This window comes from Seriola lalandi, unplaced genomic scaffold (assembly GCF_002814215.2).
Source record: "Seriola lalandi dorsalis isolate HSWRI2012SDOR001 ecotype SW California unplaced genomic scaffold, Sedor1 jcf7180002053712, whole genome shotgun sequence".
NCBI classification, from domain to species: domain Eukaryota; kingdom Metazoa; phylum Chordata; class Actinopteri; order Carangiformes; family Carangidae; genus Seriola; species Seriola lalandi.
In genome coordinates, this window is record NW_019524265.1 from 179,406 (window position 1) to 198,173 (window position 18,768).

The following is an 18,768-nucleotide window of genomic DNA, read 5'->3' on the forward strand; positions in this document are numbered from 1 at the left end:
GAGGTGCCTGCCTTCTCATTGAGGCATAGCGGTGGTACTACCTGGAGGGGAAGCGCATGATGCTGAGCCTGACTGTTGCCAAGGTGATCCAGAGGATCTCCTGGGAGGAGTGGAGGCTGCACTGTTGGAGGAGGACACATTGGGCAGAGGAGACGGCCCTCCTTATCCAGGATCGCCACGTCACCCTGGACGTCTCTTTGCTGGATTCTCTCTGCATCTAGGACATATGGAGAACATAGAGGCGCCATCTCAGCTGCATTCAGGACCCAGCAGGTGTGCAGCTGTACACAGAGACTGGTAGGCTGACAAAGGGCGGGATCAGCCTTCCGGTTTCCACCTAATCCAGTTCATCCCAGGTACATGCGTGTGTCCCATAGCTTGTGGTTAAGTATATTGTGTATTATCATTTCCTGCAAACATAAAATTAATTTTTGATCCAAAACCTTCTTCCTTAAGCCAGTGCCAAGTACTGCCAAGTACTTCCAAGCTCCTGGCAACACCTGCCAGACAGAGCAGGAGGAATAGCGAGTTGTCTTCCCTCCCAGATACCAGGAGAGGCAGCCCAGGGCAGCGACAGGGAACAACACCTCCTGTCCTGGGAAGGAGAGTCTCCAGAGGTGAGATTCACTTCAGATATCACTGTTTCTGCTAATTAATATCAGATCTATATTAACACACACTGCTCTCTGATTATCTTTCTGCTGTCTTCTTGGACTGACCTCGGAGAAAGATGTGTTCACCTTACACACGCTTTAGTGTGAACTGAACATTGACAGTTCAGATTGTGAGGAAGTTGTCAGTGTAGTACAGCTCATGTACATTAGTTTTTTTCAGAACTTAATTGTTGTCATTGAAAAGGTGTTTAGTAAATAATGATAATATGCCAATAACAATAGATGGAGGTCTTGATCATGAAATATTTCTTGATCAAGACCTCCATCTATTGTATTTCAGTGTTATAATGAGCATGCTAGTCAGCTAGCCCCGACCTGTCCTGAGTTGTAATACCACTTTGTGACACTAGATGCTGTGTGACTCAGTGGAGCGTCTAGTCTGGTCTGCCCTCAGTCCCACGAAGAAGAAGAACTTCCTGCAGAGCTTGAAGTTAGCTACAGCTCCCGACTAACATCACAGAAACACAGAAATGGCTGAAGCTCCTTGTAAACGATCTCCATCCCGAAGGACCACTCCCGACAAGAAACCACGAGTAAATCCTGGTTTGGCTTCCCACTGCTGGAGACAGCTCTTGAGAGGAAAGAGATGCAGTTTGATGTAGAGCTCGCAACTTTTAGACCGGTGAGTAACATCTAATGTTAGCTCTTTAGTGAAAAGTATCGTTAGTGCAACGACTGACGAATCATTCGACAAACATTTCAAGTGGCATAAATGTGTGAAATTGATGCTGTCGACAGACGTTTTAGCAGTTACTGGAATTATGCCTGTTCCTGTTGGCTGTTGTGCAGCTACTTATGTCAGTAACTTGAGGCTCATTTTGTAACTGAAGACTGTAAATTGAGATTGTATGGATCCAGTAGACCGAGTGAATACACAATTTCCAACCTTCATTGATGTTTTTGTATTGAAAACGTAGAGATTTATGTCCTGTATCACCCAGCTTTGGTCTCATTCTGATATCTTTTACAGTTTTTGAGGAAATCCCTCCTAAGTGCCAAGAGGACTGTCAAAGCTCCCATAGACACCCATGTTAAATTGAGCTCTGAAGCTCTTGCCCTCAACAGAGCTGAGGGGAGTTTCTAAACTGTGATAAAACTTCAACCGTAAACTGTAGGTACATATAAAAGATGCCAATGTCTTTATTGAAGTCTTGGGACGGCAGTGGTAAGGTGATCTTTTCAATAGGGCACTTCTCCCTCTGTGATCCAATTTTCAAACAGAAGTTTCATTTGAAAAGCTGGGGAGAGGGGATTGTGTGTGTGTTTCCCTCCTTGACTTGATGGCCACAGTCACCATAGCAACCAGTGTCTCAGCAGGTGCTACTGACAGTTACTGGGCAGAAATGGACAAAGCTGATCCTGATTGGCTAATTGCACTTATTAACTCTTAGCCTGTTGACTCAGGTATGAGAGCAACTTTAAGGTAAATCACTGTGGTGTATTTGCGTGTACTGGTGTGTGTGTGTTGTTGTGTGGTTCTTTTTTGTGTGTGTACATGTCTTTCTAGGATTGTGTGGACAAATTTAGTTAGAAACCATTATTGTGAGGTTATTTTGGCCGGTCCTGACAACTTCAAAGGGCTTTTTGAAGGTTAAGGTTAATTGACTGTGATTGGCATATAAATATACACAGTCCTACTGCTTTAAATACTCAAAAGCTCAATGTGTATCAAATTTGTATTAATCCACAGCTGAAAATGGTTCCCTGAAATAGTAATGTTTGCTAAAAACTACAGTCCTCAGCGGTTAAGATAATTACCTATTTTTTTGAATATAAAAATATGTAAATTTGACCCTCTGCTTTCAAGAGTTTTTTTTCCAGTATGAACAAATGGCCTTAGGAGAGTATTGAGAAAAGGACTAGAATGTCATTTATTTTGGTCTTTTTATGGGAGTTGTTGACAATAAGAAAAAATGTAGAATAAAGCCAGACTTGTTCTTTAAATATGCCTGATTTCACTTCCTGTTTTCTCTTTGTGTTTTGTAAACACTCATAATTTTTTACCTAAGGCACTTTTTAAAAAACTATCACAGAATGAAAAATTAACTAATATTCAGATGTGGTTTTGTATTCAGGTTAACGCCTGAATTTTTTGCTATCATTTTAATTCAATTTCCCATGGTGCTTTGGGAATACATTGCATTGCATTTCCTTGATTAAATTAATACTTGTCTCACATCTATGTCCATGTTTGTGTCTGTGTGTACTACAAAACAAACATATGAGCCGTTCAAAAATGTACAGTTGGCTTTTATTATGAGACCCTATCATTTTTAAAGTTAGAATGGTCAGTATAGATACACTCTATTATTTCTATTTACACCCTGTAAGAAGTGGGAAACGGCTAAAATGAAAAAAGAACTGATGTTTTACGAAACACATTCATATTTGTGAACAAAATTCGTATTTTTCTCGTCTCAGTTCTCAGTGTATGTGACTTGCTGGGGGTTGAAGCCTCAATTTCCATTTGGAGTGAGTAAGCTAATGTAAGGCTTCAGGTCACTGGCAAGGCAAGCTTTGTCATCACTCTGTCGCATTAATGATATAAACAAACCCACGTCAGCAGTCATTTACAATCATTAGCAACCAGGATTTTCCATAATACACAACATGGGGCAGTTTTACCTGCCCTGCATCATGTTCAAGGACAAATTGAAAATAAAAAATGTATTGCAGAGCAATGTCTTGATATTTTATGTGGACACTTCTCTTGCATTAATCACAGTCTCCTGCTGAAAATCCTTGTCTGTGCTATATTTGGCTCCAATTTAACCAGCCACTGATTTGGCTAGTACAATCTGCATCAGTCTGAGTCTCCTTCTGAATATTATTGCTTTCAATCAGCCATGTAGTCAATTGGTTCATTTGTTTTTTTTTGTGTTTTTTTGTTTTTGTTTTTGTTGATGTTGTTTTTTTCATCCATTCGACAGAGGAATAAAACATAAAATTTTCAAATTCTCTCTTCAGTCCACAGATGTTTTGAATTTTGCACAAATGCATCCATCCTCAGAGGATACAAGTGAAATTGGAAGAAAAACTATGCAGTATACTTTGCCTAGGCCACAAATAGTGTTTTGTTCTACAGAACTCAGTTTTTTTTAATCATCCACAGGTCAGTAGACAACAAGTAAATGCTTTTATGAACAACTGAGTTAAGTAAAATCATCCCTGATCGTGACTGTTGATGTTGAAAAGAAAACTAGTAATGCAAAATGAAATTCAGATTTACAAAAGGCATTTACAAAAACTTTGCTAACACAAGATTTTAAAATGCACACAGAAAATGTAAACAAACATTAAAGGATACATCTGGTGTTATTTCATATTTTTCTTATTGTCGACAAAGTCCCATGTAAAGACTGAAACCAGCCAGTGGTGGAATGTAACTAAGTACATTTACTGTACGTAAGTACAACTTTGAGGTACTTGCACTTTGCTCGAGTATTTGCATTTTATATGATATTATACTTCTACTCTCCTACAATCATTTGACAACATGAGTAATAAATTCAGATTAAGATTTTACATAAAAAATCATGTGATGGTCTTTAATAAATACAATATATTGTTAAAGACTGAAACAGTAACCTTATTTGTGTATGACCCCTTACAAAAGCGGTGCCTATAAAAAGTGCCTACATTTGTCTATATGTCTATGAGTTGTTAGTATTTTAAGTAAAGAGCGACTTTTCTTTCCAAAGTTCTCAATCGTTTAATTTACTTGACTGTTTGAGGCCCAAAGATCCAAAATTGTATTCACAAAAAGTAAATACTAATTTATTTAGCTGAACTTTTTTTCTCATTTTCTATCAAATGAATCATCTCATGACCCTTCAGACTTATGATGACCTGGAACGATCCTGTTAGACAACAGGAAAATGGGGCTTATACACTGATGCAACAATATTGATAGCCAAATAATTTGTATAAGGAAATATCAGTCCTAGAAGTCATTTACTTTTACTTTTGAAACTTAAAGTACATTAACAAATAACACTTCTGTGGTTCAACTTATGTAAGTAGATTCTGAATGCTCCACTTGTACTTGTCATGGAGTATTTTTAGGTTGTGGTATTTGTACTTTACTTTAATCAAAATGTCTGTCTGTGGCTCTCAGTCCCAGGCCCATCGGCTTTTACTGAAAAAGAAATCTTTAAAAACAGGTCACTTTTGGCAGATTTCATCATGTGTGTTGATAACTTTCATTGCTAAAAAAATCTAAATAATTTCCTAAAACAGCTGGCCAACGTTAAATATAGTATTTGTTGGGGACTATTTTAACGCTCTGCTAAGTATTTATGGCAGCAAAGTGGTGGCTCAAAATAAACTCACTGATGTGCTTTTGGACAACAGTAGAGGTCTATGGTACAGAGCAATAAGCTACACCACAGACAAAACTTGTTTGAAGCCTGATTCGCTGTTGGTTTTAGATTTCAATTTGTCACAATAACAAACACATGGAATATGACCAGACTTATCCTTTAAGATCTTAAAGGTTGTAGGTGAGGTATGCTTTTTTGCAGAGTACTCTCCTACTATCTTAAAACACTTAAAAATGTTGTATCAGAGGCTAACTTTTCACCAGGGCTGTGTGGTGATTACTTGCTGTTAAGGCTGTAGACAAAACCAACATGGCAGCATGGAGCTGGAAAAGCCTTTGTCACTGATAAAAGAACTGAAAAGCTGAAAATGGGGCTCGTTTTCAAATGATGACACCAAGAGTGGGACATGAAGTGAACTGACAATGTAAAGCACAGAGTCTACCAGTCTCACTCTGGCTGTTCTGCTACCAAACCCTGTTGACAAATAGCCCGACTAGTCACGAAACTTCAGAACTGATGTCATGAGGGTGATGGGCAGATTTGTACTAGGTGTCATTTTTTCCACTTTGGGTAACAAGTATTTATCAATATTTCTTTACATTTTGATGAAACAAACAGAAAAAAAGGGTAAAAGTAACATGATATAATGTGAAAATCTGTTAATAACATATCAAATTGAACAAAAAAAAGGACATTCACCATTATTAAATATTCCTTGTGACATATTGTATTATCAACACATAAATATCTATGCATTTCTTTGTGTCGAAACTAAAGCTCTTGCAATTACACATTTAATTCTATATTACCTTATAATATTCCCATATAGCCTACATACTGTGTCATTTATAGCTTATATCCTTGAATTTAAAACAAATAAATATTTAATAAATAATGTTGATATAAATCTTTCTTTTTTTTTTTTATTCTTATCAAATATCAGAGCTTGAAAAACATTTGAGTTTATTGGCCACGGTGTGACAGCGGCTGTCAGATGTGTTGTAGTAGTGTCCTGTGAGCAGAAGATGGCAGCAAAGAGGCCACATGGGCAGTGTCTCCTTGTCAGGAAAGATCAGCTTATTCTGATGTTCTAACGTTGTTAAGTAGAGAGAGAATAATGTACAACTGATACAGTGCTGGCATCCCACAAGGGAGTGGGCCCCTTCCTGTTTCTGATTCCCTAAACGACACTGTTTACTGGTGTTTGTGTTTGGCCTGACAACATCTAGTCTTGGTAGATTTCAGAGACACGAGCATCAACAGATAACTACGTTTCCGAATGAGGACTTGATCCAGTGAAATAGGCTTTCATGTAAACTTTTACTACAGTACCATGATGTCTGCGTCGGGCAGATGCTTTCAGGATGGAGCCATTTCAGAGGTGGTGTGGTTTGGGTTGGATTTTTTTAAAGCGCAGTCTCCTTCAGGTCGTTGAGGTTTGGCATCCTGGTGCGGGAGGCTCGGGTAAACGTGGGTCCGTTCTGCCCCGGTTTGATGCCCAGCTGTTCTGGGGTGAACTGAGCGCCCTCTGCCCGCTGTAAAGCAGACACGTGCCAGCTGGACTCGATCTGTCCGGGGAGGGGGTAGCTGGCCTTGCGACTCTTGGCCTGGGCGGTGCTGCTCACCCCAGAGTGCCCCCTGCTCTCGGCATGCCCTCGACCTTCAGGGTAGCCCGCTTTGGAGGAGGGCTGTTGGGGGTTTGGGAGGGGGGCTTGGAAGCGCAGGTCGGGAGGAGGAGGAGGAGGAGGCTGTCCTTGATTTGAGGATGAAGGTGAGAGGTGAAGGAGCCTGCGGAGTGACTTGAGTGGTTGGCTCTGGTAGGAGAGAACAAAAAAAAAAAAAAAGTATGATTCCTAGTCCTCCTCTGTCACAATTCAACAAATCTAAGTTGTGTGACAAGTTACCTGGAAAGTGGATACCATTAAGAGGGGCTGACATGTCTTATACAGTGATGTAAGAGTTTATGGTCTAATATTGTCATTGAAATAACTAAATGAACTCAGACTCAGGTTTGGGCAACAGATCATAGATGTAGATATTTGTGACTCAAGTAGCTATTATGTGACTCAAATACATATAATACATATGGTTTACATATAAGTTACATACGTGTGACTGATATAAGAGGCTGTTTTGATGAAAAATCAACATGGAATTATGATACGGTCATTTAGAGGAAAGACTGTGCTCTGGGCCTCCAGTAGCTATCTACACACCTGAGAGTGTGAGTCCACTGGTTTTTCTGGTGGCCAGTCATTGACCCTCTCTCTCTCCCTTTCCCTCTCTCTTTCTCTTTCCCGTTCTCTCTCTCTGTCTCTGTCTCGGTCCCGGCTCTGTTCTCGTTCTCGGTCTCTGTCCCGGGATCGCTCGCGGTTTTTCCGTCGGCTGCCGTGATGAGAGGAAGACTTGGAGCTCCTCTGCAGGGACAGGTGTTCTTGTCCGATACCAGTAACCTAACGTTTCAGAAACAAAATACAGGAATGTGATTACTTATCCAAAATATTTACTTCATGTAAATCTTATTCTCTCTACGGCGAGGTCGCCATAGTCATTTTCATTACACAACACATCTCAGTCAAATTGCATCTCAAATCCTGGTGAAGTTCTTCATGCACCCCTCTGGCAGCCCCAGACAAAACACAAGGAGGTGGTGATGGTGATTAGTAATGACTTCATACAGAGTCTTGTGTCTAATGTGTTCTGGCAAATTATAATAAACAGTACGGCTACAAATAACAATCATTTTCATAATCAATCAATTTGTTGCTTATCTTTTGATTAATAATTAAGTTAAAATGACATCTTCAAAATGCTTGTTTTGTCTGATCAACAGACAAAATGAAAAGAGATTAAATTTATGATACCAAACAAAGAAAAGCAGCAAATTCTCACTTTTAATAAGATGAAACTGGTAAATATTTGTCATTTTGCTTGATAACTCATTTAATTTATTACTAACATTATGAGTTAGCCAGATAAGAAGATGCACTTTAGAGGTGCTGCTACGACATTTTATTACCATTCCACACAGTTAGCTGTTTCCCAGCTGCTGGCTCGAGCTCCATATTTAATACACAGATGTGAGAGTCATCAAACTCTGAGCAAGACAGCGAAGAAACAAATTGTCAAAAATACTGAACTATTCCTATTAAAATTTGTTCGTCTGCAGTATGAGTTTGGATACGTGTGTTGGTTTGTGTGCTTGTAAATGTGTTGAATATGTTCTTGACCCTCATGTGATACAATGATTTATTTGAAAAGGATGAGTCTCAATGTGCAGAGGTGTTGGCCTCACAAACAGCACACAGCGTAGCATGAAATCAATGTCTTACGGTGCAACGTGAATGCAAGGTGACTGCATTTGACACACATTACAGCAAGACAAAATGGACGCACAAACAGCGTGCAGTATTAGACTCGAAACGCATTTGAAATCCTTTCAATTTGGAATATGTCTCAGTCAATCAATCATCAAGCGCTTGAGAGGATTTCAAACCAGGTCATTCTGTGTGAGTGCAGTATGAGTTAACATGCAGCCGTAGTGTCGAGGTTAGATTACTGGTGAGGCAGGGTAGGGCGCAGGAGGCTGGTGTTGTACCATAGGCGAGGCGACTACAGGTAGGACTTTGACAGCTGAGTTGTGCTTTAAGCTATTCTTAGAGCTAAAGAGGGGGAAAAGACTTTTCTTGATGCTGGGGTTCCTCCCGTCCTCCATGTCAGTCTGTGGAGCAGAAGATGCACAGCCACAACTCTCAACACACGTCTCTGCCAGCAAAGAGAACAACAGCTGCAGCACCTGAACCTCAGCCATTTAAAGAAAAAACCCTTCAGAATAGATACAGGGAAAAGAAATCAGTCACAGCATGAATATTTGACTGTTAAGATAAACAGGGTTTTTATTGCGGTTTTTAAAAAATGTTGTTATTGTGTCCTCATGCTGTATTTTGTGCTTTTTAGTGTCTACACATTGTGTTTCGATATATTGGGTCCCTGTATTTTCTGTATTCTGTCGTTTTCGTGATGTGTTAGTTTGTTGAATGTGGGACTACAGATGGAAATTAGCGTTTTGCTAAATGTAGTGCAACCATCTTTTCATTTCTGGTAAATGATCAATGTCATGCACATTGTCCCTTTGTTAAATTGAAATTGAAATTTAATTTTAAATTCACATAAACAGTTTTCACTGTGTTGTATGTAAAACATTAACACCAGAAGAAACTGAATGCTACAGATAATCATTTTCAGATGCACCAACTTATCGGCATTTACTACACACTAAAATATAAATATACTATGGACAAAGGAAATATTTTTATATGCGCTAGATGAAATGACAGGTGATGACTTCAATGATCTTACTATTTGTGTCTTCTTCTTTTTCTTTTTAATGGCTCTGAAGAAGCCTTGTTTTTCCTTCTCTTTGGTGGGCTCTGGAGGATTCATGACCATCGCTTCTGCAGCAGTCCTACGCGGCAAATGTGGAGAATTGTTCATATGACTCATGTTTGTAGTTACAAGCTCAGGATTAAATGGTGACTTCCTTTAAGGTATGTCTCCAAATAGATAATGTCATGAACAGAACACATGCACAGTAAGAAAAGACACTGGTCCTAAAATACTGATGTTTGAATAATTCTCACTTTTAAGCTTTCAGCTTTACGTCAGATAATGATTATTCAAGTCAACGAAAGGAGGAAAATATGCTGTATTTTTAAATGAAATGACAGTGCCACATGACAATGTGTTTTCATTCATTTCACCTCAGTAATTTAGAGACTGTAATGTGTTTCCAGCAGAACCACAAAGTAGTCTTGTAAAATGTAATGGATCTTAATTAGCACTGTGGGAGAATTTCACATGACAGTGAGGAAAATATGTCTGATAGTTTGACCTGGTGGCTGAATTCCTCACTTAGCAAAGAGGAAAAAGTAAAAAGTTAAATTTTCTTCATCCTTCAGTGTCGACTGATGATGACTACTGATGTCTGCATAGTCAAAGCACTGTGAATTGTAGGTGCAAAGTGGCTAATAGTACAGAAATGTCTAGTAATGTGTGCTGGGAGTTCTACAACTATAAATGTGGACACTTCAGCTGAAGTCAAGCGAGCTCCCTGATGCAGTATAACTTGTACCATTGCCTGAAGCTACAGTGAAGAAAAAACACGCCATGCCGGTTAAAAAAATGAACTCTCACCAGTCAAAAGCGGTCTGGCGTTTGGAGTGGTTGGCCATAGCAACAGGGTCTCCTGGAACAACAGGTACGACCGGCCCTCGACCCTGCCCGACACCGTCATGGAAAGAGGAGGAGTTATCTGGTCTGGGTGAAGGGACTGGAGAGAAACAAGGAGGAGAGAAAATAATTTACAGTTTACATATGTGTAGATTTTACTGAGAAGGGTTTGTTGGTATATTTTATAAGAACAACATGCCTTGTGTTTTGCTTATTTTATTTTGGGAGTTATTTTGCATGTATTTTTTTTCTGCACTCACATTTCCCAAAATACACCATGTCTGCATTGTCTGCCTCTTTTCTTTTGGATTCCTCTCTCTATAATTGTCTGTTTTTTTCCACTGTTTATAAAGAACTTAATGCTTTAGACGCGTCTGCTTCCTATTCCCAGAGTCAAAACTAAACACATTAGTTCCAATTCTCAGTTCTATTAAACTGAGGCTTTAAACATCTCTGTTTGCCACCGCCTTTTAATAAATTCAATTTAAGGCTATTTGAGAAAATAACAGCTTAATTAATCAAAGAAAATATGCTGTTTGCTTAGATCTTGCATTTTAACAGTACCATATTTTTTAAAGTGTTAAAGTTTAAAGTGTTTTTTTTATTACATTAGACTATATCTTATTTTTTACTCGTGCTAGTCAGGTGGTTTTATGGATAGAAATGCCGTTTGGTTGGTCAATCAACCACTTCGGTCCAGACTGAAATATCTGAACTACTATTAGAAAACATGAAATGTTGCAGAGGTATTTGGTCCCCAGAGGATGAATCCTACTGATCCTACAGTTTGTCTCTGTTGGTTCTGTGATTTTTCCTCTGGCACCACCAGCAGGTTGACTTTTTTTCATTTTACTGAAACATCTGTTCAACGGCCTCCCATTAAATTTTGTACAGCCATCCGTGTCCACCCAAGAATGAGTTGTAACAATTTGATGAAAGCCAGACTTTTCCTCTAGCGCCAACACATGGTCAAAGTTTAATTTGCCCAATACTTTGGTTTATGACCAAATATCTGCAAAAGGATATCTTTTATTCTACTTTATTCCATTTATTTGATTTTATTTCCCATATATATAAACTGTATACAATATATATACTGCATATATGGCGATGCCTGTTCCTTACCTCTGTAGAAGCTGCCTACTCTCCGAGGCATGGACTCAGTGAAGATCATTCGGTTCTCCTTGGAGGAACCTCCATCGTCGCCATGAGGGTCGTGGTACATACCAACCTAAGAAACACACACACATCATGCAGACACACAAACGCACAAATACACACATGGACACAGGACCACACAAAGTTCCTCAGTCTCTTCATCTTTTTGTGATTGATTATCCCATTAAATCTCACTTCATCACTTATTGTTAGCTGTCACATTCTTTACTGGCTCACATCACAAGACATTCGGGACAATCTTAGAGCTTTTCAGTGAGGTTACATTTATACCAGCGACAACGTGCAGTGAAGCTGTTGACCTGAGTAGAAACAGAAAAAGCTATGGAAACCAGCGGTCAGAAGAGCTACTGTCTGTGTTCGGTGAACTGGTTGGAGGTAGGGAGGAGTCAGGGGGTCGGACCTCGTTTTTAGAGCGCTGTGTATGAAAAGCAGCATTGTTGTCCCTCGCAGAGTCTTTGATGGGGGCACAAGGGTGGCTCATGTCTTTAGGGGACTGCTCACTCTGTTGGGAAGACGGACAGGCGCAGCATGAAGCAGTGGTAATGATAATGTGAGACACTGACAGTCCCTGCACACATCCACCATCTCGTGAAATACCCATACTCGCACACACACCCACATTTTGCAATGCATATAGTAAAGAAAAAACCCACCCTTTGGCACTCTCACATTGTTTACTATCTTGGATGTGTGAGCTTCGATGCTTTTCAGGAAAGGTAATTAGTGTCCGTGTACCCATTTTTCATCAGCCTGCCTCATCGTCTTCTTCTTCAGTAATTTCCCAGAAATCCCAGAATCATTTACAACACTTCCAAGAAAATGGCACTGACTTGATGCATTTGAATGTGGTTTTCAATTGCAGATGGAGTTTTCCAAAACTTCCTGAAAACTCAACATCTTGTGGCTGCATTGCATTATGGTCTCTTATGGACTTCTGCGGTGTTGAAGGAGAAATTGAGTTGAAGTGTATAAAGAATAAGTAAAATAAGTAATAATTGCTGGCTACACTGTTAACTGTCTATCTATTGGCTCTTGTTTCTTCCTGTTTTAGGTCCATCACTCATGATTATCCCCTTATCAATCGATCAGTTGTACCTATATAGTTTTATTTTTTAACGTTGTGGTTCTGTTGGCTTGCTAGTTGTTTTGTAAGTTAGTGATAAAATTGTAGTAATAGTTTGTCATGTATGTTGTCATAATATGTCATGTGTTTTAACCAGTCTGACTTGTGGCTGTTTCATTTATTGTGTATGGGCGACTAAACCAATTTCCCCTTTTGGGATTAATACACTTATATATCTAAGAAATAAGAATTACTCCTAAAAAATTTGAAAATAAGAAAAATTCAAAATTCAAAAAATTACAAATTACTTGTAAAGTTTTACTTGTACAGGGTAAACTTGATTGTAAACCAGCTGCAACTGCTTGTAAAAAATTGTTTTATTAACGAATTCTTGGTGAAACTAATAACAATCGTACTGAAAGTTCAACCAGCCACAGATGTTGCTGTTATCACAGCTGCCAGAAAAGATCATTTCTTTGTCAGATCAGTGCCATGACTGGCAAGCAACTGAAATAACTGTGAATGTCTTTAACTGAGCTGCCTTGCATTCAAATAAATGATAAACTAATTTATTACTCACAAAACAAAAGATAAAAACGACCCTGCGCTGTCTATATGTATTCTGACCTGATGCTTAAATTAACATAGTAATGTCTGCATTTGGCCTTTTATCCCTGGGAATAAGTATTTTAGGGTGAATGTTTCCTTTAACTACCAACACACTCACAGGACTGTCTGCCACTAACCCTTGTCATGTCATCAGTGCAGTCCTCTCTTGAAGAGCTCACTGAGTGTCCAGTGAGGGTGGTCCGGTGCTGCAGCTGGGGGGAGAGGAGCTGCAGGCTGCTGGCTCGTGTCGGTATCACCTGCCCTGGTGCAGGCAAGCCCGCCATCCCACCCTCGACCCCGTGAGGCCGGTGGCGCTCCCTCCTCACGTACATGGAGTGGCGTTGAGGCCGTTGCTGAGAGGAGAAAGGCGAGGTGTAGCCCAGGCCGTAATGATAAGACTCATGTGGAGAAGGCAGAGTGTGAGTTGAAGGCATCCCTGCTCCTCCTGGGTCTAAGAGCTCTGGAGCACCAGCATCCTCTGGAGAAGAGAGGACAGATTGGATTAAGTAAAATGAAGTCTATAAAAGGTGAGAAACAGTCCAAAACTCCAAAAACGTTACATTTCTAATCATATTTCAAAGATTAAAACAGCAAATCCACACATATTACTGGAACTGGAAACATTTAACCATGCCAGCATTACATGTGATCCAAGTTCTGATTTGTTCCACATCTGCCTCTATATTCACTGTACTAATAGTACAAACTGACGATGCACTAGGCACTAGTTACAATAGCCATATGATGCTTATATTATCTTATGCTGTTATATTATATTGTCTTGTGCTGGACAAATTTGACTCATCAGTATTGCCTGCTGGCGCACCTCTTTTTGACTTGTCAATGTATTTATTTTTTAATTTACAGGTAGATTGTGAACCGGTTGTATCCTGAATTTGCTTTGTTGAGACTTATCTTGCATAACGGTCTCGTCTGCCTGCTACTGAACGAGCTATCCCTGGAGAAAATTCAGTCACAATCAGAGGACAGTGAAGATGACCCTTGAATACAAATTTGACTCTTAAACCTACCTGGTGGTAGAGGTTTATGTCTGGATTTGTGTCTGGATGAGGAGTCCAGTGTGCTGCTCTCCATGCGGACATTGCCACTGCTACGAGAGGCGGGGCTGTGTCCGGATCGATCGCTGTGTCGGGCAGAGGGGCTGCCAGGCGGCCCTGGAGGAACTGAAGGAGCATTGAGGTCTAAACAGCTGGCAGGGAAAAAGCGGGCACTGGGTCCCACCCCTGCTGTTGTGTTGGAGTTTGGGTCATCTGGGTGGAGTCGACCATCGCTGAGGTTTCCTACAGATTTGGCATCACTCAGCGCGCTGTGGCTCTTGGACAGGCTGAGATAAGAGGCTGAACTCTTAGAAGAGGACGACATGGATCCATGGGCAGAGTCGGCCATACTGTGGGCATGTCGGCCATGTTGTTTCTCTGCTCCAGACTGCAGTGTGTTGGTCTTGCTTTCCAGGAAGGTGTGGCGGACGGCCTGCTGCTGCTGCTGCTGCTGCTGCTGAGAGCGAGAGGAGCTGGGTTTGCTGTGGCCGTACTTCGCCCCATGCCCCTGGTCCGACAGCTTTGGGGAAGGTCCCAAGCTGAAATCAAACTCTGTCTTGCCTTTGGCTTCTTTGGGACTGAGGAGGTGTGGCAGGTTGTTGTTAGCCAGGTCTTTGTTGGATGAGGCAGAGCGATTGAGGGTCTGGGACATGTACTGGCCCTTGGGGTGGAGTGTAGGACTTAAACTGGACGGGGCCGGTTTGTTACCATTGAGGAAACTCTCGTTGCCAAGGTGATGGAGGTCTCCGTGGCGAGGGAGGCTGGAACACTCTTTACTGTTGGAGCGACGGCTCGTGCTCTTACTGTGACTCCTGGAGGGGCAGAGGAAGGGACGGATAAGGGAGAGTTCGTACAGTATACTGTGATCAATCCATATCATTCAGCTCAAGTCCCAGGGTTCACTAAAAGGCATTCAAAATCACGACTCCAGATGGAAGCTGTGACAGAAAGTAAAAAATAAAGGAATGTAGTCTAACCTTGTAGGAACTGTGTTCTCCCCATGATGGTGTGTTTTCCTCTTGGAGGAGCGTGGTGGGTTGGGAGATGCAGGAGGAGGCCTCTCTCTCTCTGCCTGCCTCAGAGGCTGGAAGGCTGGATGGTTCAAACTCTGCTCGGTCAAAAAGCGCTCAGTGGGGTTTAGCAGCAACAGGTTCTGAAGGAAAAAGACATTCACATAGAGGGAACTTATTCCAGTGGCTTGTGTATCGAAATTTTATCTATATAAATATTAATAATTGGCAAAGAATAACATATAAGTGGATAGATTAGTTTGAGTTAGAGAGGGAGTTGGAGTACTGCTTGGTATTTTACCTTCATCAGATCCAACATCAAACCACTCAAGATGCCTTGGTACCTTCTCTCCAAAGTCTGAGGATGAGTAACTGAGGGAAACTGGCACACACACAAACACACACACACACACACACACACACACACACACACACACACACACACACACACACACACTGGATGAAATTCCTATCCAAACTGAACTTTTTTCTGCATTGAAAATTACTATTAGGATTTCCAACATACAGTAGATGTTTGTGCCAGTAAAAAGTAGCACACAGTTCAGATCACACAGAAATCAATCACTGGATCACACAAAAACACACACACACACACACACACACACACACAAAGACTAGTTCGGCCTTCTGGGACATTTTCTCTTGCTGCTAAACTGAACACCAACCACCTATCTCATGAGTCACAGCAATCCACTCAGTCATGGTGCTGGGAACACTGCCACGAGAGAGAGAGAGAGAAAGACAGAGAGAGATAGAGCGAGAGAAAGAGAGAGAGGAGACAGATCTGGAGAGGAGAGAGAAGGAAAGGAGGTAAAAACAGAGAGGAGGAGGAGGAGGAGAAAGAAGAAGACGAAGCAGAGAAAAAGAACACAAGCGACTGTAGAAAGGATAAAAGATAAAAGGTTTTCTACCCTGATTCCATGAAATCGAGGGTTATTGTAGAAGAGTTTCATCTGCTCTGCAGGGAGTGGACCCAAAACCTTCTGAATGGTGAAGAGCTGGAGATGAAAAGAAGCAGCGTCATAGTTAAACATATGACAATAGACTTAATTGTATTCGTTCACCTAACACGAACGCTGTGTGTAAAACTCTCCTTCAAAAATCTTTGTAATATAAATACGCATTTACAAAAATAGCTATAAAAATAATATGAGTATTTTACTTCAACGTACTTTGTCCTTTGGAAAAAGCAGTTAAAAAAACAATCTCACCTCAAGGTCAATTTAGCACATCGCATCTACATTTTTCCATGCAAACTCTATCTGCTGAAGAAGATCATATGACATGATCAACAGCAACAGAACAGCTACTGAAGGTGTTTATTTGTCAACTATATGGATATTGCTGTTGTCACTGTTAAAAAATCCTATAATTTGGTTCATTTTTAAATCTTTTAATCACTTTTAAGAGGTGACATTCTCCTCTACGTTGTGTGTCTTCCTTTCTTCAAACCTGCATTATTTAATTCTGTCTTGAGTTGGGGGCAGCGCAACAAACTGTAAAAACAACATACACGACATATTATCATCTTATGAATATGATATGGAGAACACGTTAGCAAACCATGGCTTATTTAAATGTCCAGCAGTCAACATCAACTTCATCGTTTATTTATCATTTGGAGTCACGCTCCTGGTCACCTGGTGGATGTGAGTCCAATATTCTCTCTCCTTTTAGTTGTTTTGGTCTGTTGTTGAGATACAGTGTACTTTATCAGGAAATGATAATAATGGAAATCAGGATGTCCCACCATATTCACCAATTCCATATTGTTTCCATAAATTTCACATTTCACAATTGGTGGAAATGTGAAGATGGGATACATAAATCCATAAACTCATGGTGGCATGGGGCTATGGCTGAAACTAATGATTATTTAAATTTATTGGTACATCCATTAAATAATTTTTAAATTAATCAATTCCTTGTGTTGAGGGTTTGATTTGGGGCTATAAATAAATACATTTGACTGTACTTTTTTATTCTATAAAATGTAAGAAAGTAGGGAAAATGATGATCACCACTGCAAGAGCCCAAAATGTCGTCTTCTGAGTGTTTATTTTGTCTGAACAACAAACATGCACATCTTTCTTGTCCAGGTGCTGAATCCAAAAAACTGTAACTGTGATTTTTTTTGCCTCACAGGGACTCACAACACTATTAAATGCTCCCTTTAGAAATTCTATCTACATAAAAAAAATTCATACCCAAATTGGCTCTTTGTCAGATACAGAAGAATCAAACCATTTATTCTGTCTGAGCAACTGTTAAAAAAAACCTTAAAAAAAGACTCACTTCATAAAGACATGATAAAGAAAAGCTGCAAGTTCTCGCAGAGGAGAAGCTACAAACAGTAGGACCTACAAATACGAAGTTTTTATTTGATAAATTATTATTAAATAATCAGCTACTTGTTCCATCACTGCTTCGGGCCCACCGACCTGATCAATCTCACTTTCCCCTGGAAACAAGGGCTGTCCGTCACTCAGCTCCCCGAGGATACACCCCACCGACCACATGTCCACTGCCTTTCCGTAGGGAGCTCTGAGACACATAGAAAGAGAGGGAGACTGAATATTATTTAAGTGAAAAACACCACATCAATGATGCCACGTTACCATCTTGTTAATTAGAAAGCAGGGTTGATAACAGTGATGAAAACGAGAACGAGGATAGGGGGTGAAAATAAATTCAGCGAAATAAAGAGATGATTAGGAGAATGATGGTGATGGGGTCAAGATTATTAGTGGTGTTGGTGCAGTAAAACCAAAAAACGGATGCAGTATTTCTGATGGAGATGCTCACAGGGAAGATGGTCATTTCTGAGGGAATGGAGCTGAGGAGTCTGGTGAGAAATGGCGAGAGATCTGGCAGCAGAGAAGCAGAGGAGCGGTGGTGTTGGAGGGAGAGAGTATTTGAGTGGGCGGCATTCAAACACTGTCTCAATAAATGTTCCAGGGCATTTACTAAATCAGGCTACAGCAGTGAGGCTAGATGACGTTCCGCTGTCTCCAAGCTAGAATGGACATTCAATGCAGCAAACGATTCAAACGCTGCATAAGAAACAAAAACAACTGTGAAACAGAAATCTGATCTCAGGATACAGTGTACACGATGGTTCACGTCTTAAGTCGTAAGTAGCAGGTGAATCATCGTCCCCCTTTTTTTGGGAAGAGAGTAACACCCGATTCCCAGTGATCTGAATTCAAACAATGAGGATGCAAATGAGAATTCAAATGAGGATGAAAAATGTGAATATGCAAATTACACAAAATAGTTTCTGGGACTCAACCTTGAGCACAAACACACATGCAAAAATAATCCAACTCTTGTATGAAATATCAGATGGGTGATATTAACCACAAAGGACAATACTTCATTTAACCTTTGTGTTTTGTTGACACTGACTTTACTTCATCATTGTTTGGTGTCCCACAGACCCCAATTCTGAATGTGTGATAATAAGAACTGCAAAATTACATTTTTTTCCTGAATATCTTAAATATCTTGTTGGTTTTGAACTGTTGCTCAGACAAAGCAAGACATTTAAAGAAGCCACCATGGACTGGAGGAAACTGTGAAACATATTTCACATTATCTTCA

General features: G+C 40.3%; 1 protein-coding gene and 1 long non-coding RNA gene across 2 annotated transcripts in view; one reads left to right on the top strand and one right to left on the bottom strand.

Annotated features, from left to right (window-relative positions):
* Nucleotides 1–472: 472 nt before the first annotated feature.
* On the top strand, nt 473–3,634 carry LOC147819397 (uncharacterized). The gene is made up of 2 exons (XR_015436954.1): nt 473–617; nt 1,025–3,634. It is a non-coding gene; the product is annotated as an uncharacterized LOC147819397 (long non-coding RNA).
* cdkl5 (cyclin dependent kinase like 5) overlaps nt 2,904–18,768 on the bottom strand; it is a 42,440-nt gene continuing 26,575 nt past the window's right edge. Inside the window, exons 9-21 of the mRNA XM_023401679.2 lie at nt 17,607–17,709; nt 16,077–16,163; nt 15,446–15,526; nt 15,112–15,287; nt 14,108–14,946; nt 13,214–13,554; nt 11,805–11,906; nt 11,351–11,456; nt 10,190–10,325; nt 9,356–9,461; nt 8,556–8,717; nt 7,213–7,449; nt 2,904–6,810 (exon numbers count right to left, since the gene is read on the bottom strand). Coding sequence (XP_023257447.1) covers nt 6,403–6,810; nt 7,213–7,449; nt 8,556–8,717; nt 9,356–9,461; nt 10,190–10,325; nt 11,351–11,456; nt 11,805–11,906; nt 13,214–13,554; nt 14,108–14,946; nt 15,112–15,287; nt 15,446–15,526; nt 16,077–16,163; nt 17,607–17,709 — 2,884 coding nt within the window. The 3' untranslated portion in view covers nt 2,904–6,402. The remainder of the gene's footprint in view (nt 6,811–7,212; nt 7,450–8,555; nt 8,718–9,355; nt 9,462–10,189; nt 10,326–11,350; nt 11,457–11,804; nt 11,907–13,213; nt 13,555–14,107; nt 14,947–15,111; nt 15,288–15,445; nt 15,527–16,076; nt 16,164–17,606; nt 17,710–18,768) is intronic.